General features: G+C 53.3%; 1 protein-coding gene across 3 annotated transcripts in view; it reads right to left on the reverse strand.

Moving 5' to 3' along the window:
• The window catches only part of FHAD1 (forkhead associated phosphopeptide binding domain 1), a 171,516-nt gene that overhangs the window by 37,437 nt on the left and 126,174 nt on the right, over positions 1–7,905 (reverse strand). For all 3 annotated transcript variants that reach the window (XM_006145267.1, XM_006145268.2, XM_027770619.1), the window contains 2 exons: positions 5,903–6,010; positions 962–1,135 (listed from right to left, as the gene is read on the reverse strand). In XM_006145267.1, coding sequence (XP_006145329.1) covers positions 962–1,135; positions 5,903–6,010 — 282 coding nt within the window. The remainder of the gene's footprint in view (positions 1–961; positions 1,136–5,902; positions 6,011–7,905) is intronic.

The following is a 7,905-nucleotide window of genomic DNA, read 5'->3' on the forward strand; positions in this document are numbered from 1 at the left end:
CCCCGCCAAGTGTCTAGGTCCTTATGATTCTAGGCTGTGGCAACAGCCACCAGGTGCCACACCCGAGCTGGCCTCTCCGATCGCAGCCCCGACTTTGCTCACTGCCGGCAGATCAGTGTTCATCCCTCCTGGCCCACAGACTTGGCCGAACATACGGATGACAGAATGTTCTCCACCGTCAGCGCTAGCCCCTGACGGTGGAGACCTCATATCCAAGCTTGAGCTTTAGGGCCTTGTGTAAAAGTGTGTGGAACAGTCACTGACCACTGGATCCCACGACTCCTCAGTCCTGCCCGCTCCCGTGAGGACCCAGGTTACACCACCTGAGAATGTTTTGCAGGAGGGCACATCGCCTCTGTACACCTTGCATTCTAAACAGTGCACACTCCTTCTCAAAAGGGGGTGATTTTGCCCTCTAAAGCAGAGTCCCCAACCTTTGTGGCACCAGGGCTGGTTTTGTGTTAGACGATGTTTCCACAGACTGGGCCATGAGGTGGTTTGTGAGAGTGGCAGCCCAGATCCCTCGCACGCGCACAGTAGGGCTTGTGCTCCTATGGAAGGCCGCGCTGCCCTGAGCGGAGGGGGGGATCCGGCAGTGAAGCCAGGGATGGGAGCGGCTGTAAATACAGACCAAGCTCACCTCCTGCAGTGTGGCCCGGCTCCTAACAGGCCACAGACTGGTACCAGGGGGCAGGGACCCGTGCTCAAGGGCCATTTGGTCATGTCTGAAGATAGTTTTGGTTACTCCAGCTGAGGGCAGGGGCCTAGTGCCCCTAGTGGGTAGAGCCCCAGGGTGTTGGCCAACATCTACATGGCATAGGTCAGCCCAGGGGGCGTGACTCGGCCCAGAACACCCGCAGTGCGGAGGCTGAGGAGCCCTGGCCCGAGACACGCATTCTCGTGGCATTGTAACCTTTCATTGAGACGGAAACTCTCCCATCCCTGGAAGACATTGACTCACCATTTTTGTCTTGGCTGTTTCCAGTTCAGCTAATGTTTCATTTAATTTCACGGTGAGGCTTTCTGCTTTCAGACTTGCAGCTGTCTTTGTTTTCTGAGTCTCTTCTACTATGGCCAGTGCGTCATTTAATTTATTATTTAGAACGTCCTCTTTTTGCCCTCTCAATTCTATTTCCTAGACAAACCACAAACATCATATTAGCAAGCCATTCGGGAGTAAACATTTACCCTCGCCTCGCCCCAACCCGCCCCTTCAGAGAGAGGGGAACCCGATTCTGTCACTAGGCTGTTGATCCTTTCACGGTGCAAAGTCCATGGCTTCTCTGGAAGGTTCCAGTTATCACAGAGCTCTCCTTGATATTCAGCTGAGCTGCCTCCTTGTGATTTCTGGTGTCTGAGCTCGGTGCTGTCACCTGGAGCTCACTAAGTTTTATTTCTCTTTTATGAGGCAGCCCCTCAATATCGGAGGCGGGCTCTCATGTCTCTGCAAATCTATTCTCTGGATAAATGTGTGGAGCTCCTCAGCCCTTCATCACGCAACCTGCCCTCAGGACATTCCACTTTCCTCCGGGACCCACCCCTCCCCGAGGCCTGGCCAGGCTGGACTCCAGTCGCCATGTCCTCTGCACATCCACCCTCCTGGATTTTTGATCGTCAAAATTTTACTCTCCTCCTCGAGTCACTCCTTAAATAAGGTGGAATGTGGGTTTCCTGACAGGCATGGCCAGGGGGCTTATGAAGATTTAGTCCCAATTAAAATATACTCTTGAGATGTAGTACTGAGCATTCTCAGACTCTGTCGGTGACAGTGTGACCCGGCACGACCTTCCTGGAGTGTCATCTGGGACCGTGTATGGCAAGTCTGAAGATGTTTGTCTCCTGTGATGCAGCAATCCATCCCGCTTCCGGGAATTTATCCTTAGCGTGTAGATCGATGCGCCGGCTGCTTGGCCAAGCACCTTTACACCAGTGAAAAGGGAGCAGTGGCCCCAGTACCCGGCCACAGGGGAGGGATAAGCCAGGGTCCGTCCAACACAGTGCCACCCAGGTTTGGGGGATGGTCCTGTGACACAGAGACAAGATTAAGTATGAAAACAGCTTCCAAGTCAGGTGGTGGTGCAGCAGTAATACAACTGGACCCATATGGGAAAGGTACTGGGTTCGATTCCTGGGATGACCTTGAGCATACCAGGCTGCCTGTGCCCATAATGTGAGCTGCTGAGAGGGGCGGAGTGCAGTAGGAAGACCCGATCGGGGCTGCCTCTCTCTCATAAAATAAACAAACGACCACAAAAAAGGCTTCCACGGCCATGTGCACAGTATTACAGTGGAAAACCCTAACTTCCTACTAAATTAATACTTATCGACGTCTGTAATACGCTCGAAAGTCACTCAAAATGTCACTGTGGAAATGCTGCTTAGAATCATGGTTAGCTTTTATTTTCTTCTGATTAATTTTCTGTATTTTTCAAACTTTCCAGATTGACAAGTATTCCTTTTATAATCAGGAAAGGAAACGGAATTTTTTTTTCCTGAAAAAATAAAAATACATTTTCATCGTGCCATTCCTGCAGGCCTCACGGGCGGTCACCTAGTCCTCCCTGCACCACTGCTGAGCTCTGGCTGCCTCCTTCTCAGGGCCTCAGTGTCGCTGTTATTGCTGAGAAATGCCAGCGAGGATGATGGGCGGAAGGGCCTAAGGAGACGCTTGCTGGGGACAGAGGCAGCTGTCACGTACAGCTCAGTGAAACACCCCAGGTGTCCTGGAGAAGCCACAAGGAACTGGAATGGCTTCTCTGGTGGACCACGAAGCTGTCCTACCTAAGGCGGAACGCACAGCCTGGCATCCCTGCTCCACAGCTTGCCCAAGGGCGGGATGACAAAGCTCACTGCTCCCAGTGAAGCAGGGTCTGAAGGCACTTTTCTTCTCTCTGCCCTCCGTTTTCTATTTCGCCCATGTAGATGAAATCAATATTTCAATCGCGCTTTCCTGCATTCAAGTGAAATGGTACGCAAATAGGAAACTCTGGTCGGCATGGTTCTGTGACCCTGGGCTTCCTTGGTCTTTCCTGGTATGTGGTGAGTCCCTGGGGTGGAGGCCTGTTCCTCTGTGGTGTGAAGCCACCAGCCTACTTTGAGGGTGGCTCCATAAGACCCTGTCCTCCAATGTTATTATTTTTTTTCCAAATAATTATTTTATTTATTTTAATTTGACCAGAGAGGGAGTGGGGGGGGAGGGGAAGAGAAAGAGAGAGAGAGAGAGAAAGTGAGAAAGCAAGCTGCCAGGTCTAAAACTCGAACCGCGGTCGGCCATGTGGGAGTCTGGCGCCCTAAACCACCATGCCACATCCTCTGATGTTCTAAGGGTATTGTTGAGAATGTTGCCTGATGCAGAATTCTCCATATGCTGACTGCAGGAGAAGTTCTCTCCAGGTCGAGTCCTGAGAATGGGCCACTTTCCACAAGTGTCTTGTCCTTCTTTGTCTAGTAAATCATGCACTCAGTTCTCTTGCACTGGAACTGCTCGAGAAGAAACTGCAACTCTCTCATGGATTGTGTGATACATGTTCTGTGTTGCATGAGTCTCATTCCCGATCCACGACGGCTCAAGTTATCTACTTTAGCAACTCACTGTTCTCCTTTTCCCCTACCCCTCATTGATGGATTTCATGGCAGACCCTTGAAACAAGGCAGCATGGAAACGAAGCTCCTCTTGGGCTCGGACAGCCGGCAGCACAGGGCCTCCACCCAGTCACGCTGTGACTCCAGCAGCACGGCATTGACAAGTCTTCGCCATGTCCCTCTGCTCTGTATGTTCTGGACACATGCCAGTTAGTCACGGCTGATCAAAGTGGTACGCTGTGCCCATCTATAACCCAGCTGTGCTGTACAGACACCACTTCCCAGTGTTTAAAATGCACCAACCTGCCTTGGGCTGCTTGTTAAAAATGCAGATTCCTATCAGCTGCTTGCTATTGGAAGAATTTAGATGAATTAAGTTCATTAGCGAATAAATAAAATGGGGGGGGGAAGGCATACAAAGCAACCACGGATACCAGACACAGTGTGGGAGGAGGGTGAGACACGGCAGAGGGTGAGAGATAGGGAATCAAGGATGGCAAAAATAAGAAAATATACAGGAAACAAGAAATGGAAAATCATTTTCTTTCCTTTTTTTTGGAGAGGTTTTTTTCACTATAGGGCGCGTGCGCTCACCAGACAGACAGAGAGAGACATAGAGACAGAAAGCGAGAAATCACCCCCCAGGGGGGATGGCCACGCCACAATCCTTTCTCTTCCATTCTCCTCTTGGGATCTTGGGCACGCATGCACAAGCACCCAGCGTGAGTTTTAAACCACCGGGTCCGGGACGTGAACCGCGGTCGACTACGTAGGAGTCCAGTGACGTAGCCATTACGCTAACTGCTGGTTCCCGAAAATCATTTGTTGATGATAAACACGTGGGTTGATGTGCTTGATTGAGCCAATATACAGCGTATTCTGGATGGGAAAGCTCATTTTGTTTGCTGTAATGATGTATAGTGAATGACTGTACATAAATTTAAATGAAAAAAATGCAGATTCCTGAGTCTACCCTACACCCAGGGTAGGCCCAAGAAACAGGCATTTAAAATAAATTCCCCAGAGATTCTAATGCCTGCTAAAGTAGGAGAACCTTTCTTTGAAGAAAATGATCCAAGATTTTTCTTTTACAAGTATCTTTCGAGGGAGAGCACGTGTGTATGTGCACAAGAGAAAGGAGTACCCCCATCAAGGTTTTGTGGTGCCCTAGTCCCTCCTTCTCAGGCCTCCAGCTCATCAGGATCCTGCGTGCACAGACCAGTGGGCTTCAGGAGGACTCGGGATCGGAACCCCTGGTGGGCCATGTGGCTGCCAGCACTGCAGGTCGGCACGCTAGTGAGTGTGCCATTGAGGCCAAGCCATTATCCAAGACTTATGTGGATAGATTATAGACCTTTTTGGTCCCAATGTGGCTGGAAAATTCTTTTGAACAATATTTACCTATATTTAAATTCGACCCATTAGTGCCAGGTTGTATGTGTGTGTCACCTCCTTTGGCTTTGAGACACTAGTCGTTTTGTATGTGTGTGTATGTCCCTTGTACTGCTGGAGCCCAGGAGGAGTGGACTGTGTCCTGCTGTCTGTGAAGTGCCCAGGACAGGGTCTGTGCAACAGCTTCCTCAGCCCCATGGCCTCCCAGCATGGACAAGAATGCACTTCGACAATGAAGCTGATCACGACGAGGAGGAGATGCTCTGGTGGGAAAACTGACGTCAAAGTCCATGTGTCCATGCCCTGCCGTCGCCCGGCAGCTGAAGGACGGTTAAGGAGAGAGGGTGAAACTTTCCAGCCACGTTGGGACCAGAAAGGGTTGGGAGCCGCACAGTCCTGGGTGCAGATCGTGACCCTACATTTCTGAGCCCCAAAGTTCAATCATGGGAGCAGCCAGCACACACCATGGGCCTCCCCCAGTGCGAGCACTCGCCTGCGGGTGCTGTGCATGCATCAGCAGCCATGTCGCACTGTGGGCCTCCCCGAGTGCAGGTGCTCGCCCGTGAGCGTGGTGCATGCGTCAGAAGCCACGTTGCACCTGGGCCTCCCCAAGTGCGGGCAGGTGCCTGCATGTGCTTTGTGTGCGTCAGCAGTCATGTTGCACCGTGGGCCTCCCCGAGTGCCCGGGAGTGCTGTGCGTGAGTCAGCAGCTGGCGCACCGTCACTCAGCAAGGCTGGCCTGTTGGTATCACCTGTCATTTGTGAATGGGGAACTGAGGCCCTGAGGTGGTAACCGAAGTTACCATCTGTCTGAAGTCCTACAGCCAGACAGGAGCAGAGGTAGGATTTGAACTCAGACTGCCTGGCTCCCCAGCCCTGCCCTGCACTGCACTGGCCTCCTCTTGGCTCTCCCTCTCTGAGACCACACCTCTTTCTGCTGGGTTAAGCGATTCTCCAGGTCTTGCACTTTTTTCTTCTCCTTCTCCACGGCCTCCTTCGCTCTCTGTTTCTCGAAGGCGAGGCTGCTCTCGGCGATCTGGAAGTCAATGACACATGGTTTGAGGGTGCGCCATGGAAAGGAAGGGGCAGGACCCCAGAGAGGGATTCGGGTGAGTCATCTGGGAAACCAGAGAGTCGGGCTTGGGAGCAAGAGCTCAAGGAACAGGGCGTCCACTGGACAGAGGCCAGACTCTTGGCACGTGGTCACGGTGAATGCCAGAAGCCATACCTTGGTTAGTCATGGGCACAGAGACAGTGACTGTCATTCAGGATGTCAGGGCTGCTGCTCAGGAAGTGACTTGCTGGTGAGTGTTCAGGCTACACTGTTGTCACCGAGCCACTGATCAAACTGGTGTGTGTTGGCACCAACCAGGGCCCTCTGTGGGAAGTATCTGGCTTTGGGGACGAGGGGCAGGGGAGGTAACACAGGACAGGTGCCTCCTGCCCCAGCAGGCTGGTGGTGTCCCAGAAGGACAAAGGAAGTCTCTTCCTGTCTACAAAGGTGGGGTGTGAAAGACTCGCATCCAGCAGTTTGGAATGGAGGACCCACGCCCCATAGACCTGGTGATAGGGAGGGAGCCGGAGGCCTGGGTCTCCTGCGCGTGTCCTGGATGGCAGCCAGAGGGGGGCTGACCTTCCATTTGCTGCGGGTGCAACTCTTACAGTTGCATCCCCGTACACATGTGGCATTCCTAGGAAAGTACTATAAACATACGTGTATGTGTGCAGACAAAGATGGAGAGGAATGGACCGAAATGGACATAGGGTTGTTTGGGGAAATGGATTCAGGATAGTCTACATTTCCTTCTTTTCACTGTTCTGTATCTTCTAAATATTCTTCAATGGCCACGCCTTATTGTCAGAAAGAAAAACTACTGGGAACTGTTTCAGGGAATGCTCTGCTGGGAGGTGGGATGATGGCAGTTACGGAGGCAGGGTGACCGGAAAGTTGGGGACTCTCCCAGCATCGACGATGTTGGATGTCACGGACGTGGCCATCCCCACCCCACCCACTCCCCGTCTTCTGCACACCGTCCCCTGACCACGTGGACGCTGCCCTCACTGCCCTGTGTGGCCTTGGCATCATCCCACTGCCACGTCTGCTCACTGCTTCCTGTCCCTGCAGGTCTGAGTCCTGCCTGCCCTAAGAGGCCATCACCCGCTTCCGCACGCCCTTCTCTATGCTTTGCTAGGCGTCCCGTGAATGAAAATGGGACCGGGACACCGTGCACAGTGCAGGCATGCCCCCACAGAGCATCGTCCAGATGCCCCCACTTTACGGGTGGGGAAACAGAGGCTGTAACTGAGGCAGAAAGAGGAGGAATGTCCCAAGGTCACAGCGCTAGGTGCTGCAGCACGAGCTTGGACATAAGCGCCCCTGTGTGAACCCCGCGCTGTCCAGGCTCTGGGCCCCTCCTTCTCTGAGTAGAACCCCCTCGCTCTGGAGGCACGAGGCAGATGTCTGTGCTCATATCTGGGCCAGCACAGAGCCTGTCACCCGGCCTGGCAGCAGCCTGAGCTTCCAGACCCACCCCTGGCCCGTATGCGCGAGGGACGGTAGTAACTACAGATGGGGTGCCGCCCCGTACCAAGGCTGCTCCGTGGCTGTGCCCCCTCACCCCGCCTAGGCTCCGACCTCACTTGGTCCCTGCTGTGCCCACGCAGCTCCCGGCTGGACTCTGACCTCATTGCAAGCACGAACACATCGACCCCTCACACCAGACCTCCAGAGTGGTTCTGCCACTACACCTACGCTACGGATGAGGGCACGGAGAGGGCAAGAGACTCTCGCAGAGTCACACAGCATGCTAGGCAAAGCTGGGATCTGAACCCAGAGTCAACGCTTTCAGCCCACCGTCCCTGCTCCTTCCTGCCTCTCCCACCTTGCGTCTCCTGCCTGCTTCCTTTCGCTGACCCCCCCCCCCCCCGCCC

This window comes from Tupaia chinensis, unplaced genomic scaffold (assembly GCF_000334495.1).
Source record: "Tupaia chinensis unplaced genomic scaffold, TupChi_1.0 Scaffold000146_1, whole genome shotgun sequence".
In the NCBI taxonomy this organism is placed as follows: Eukaryota; Metazoa; Chordata; class Mammalia; order Scandentia; family Tupaiidae; genus Tupaia; species Tupaia belangeri.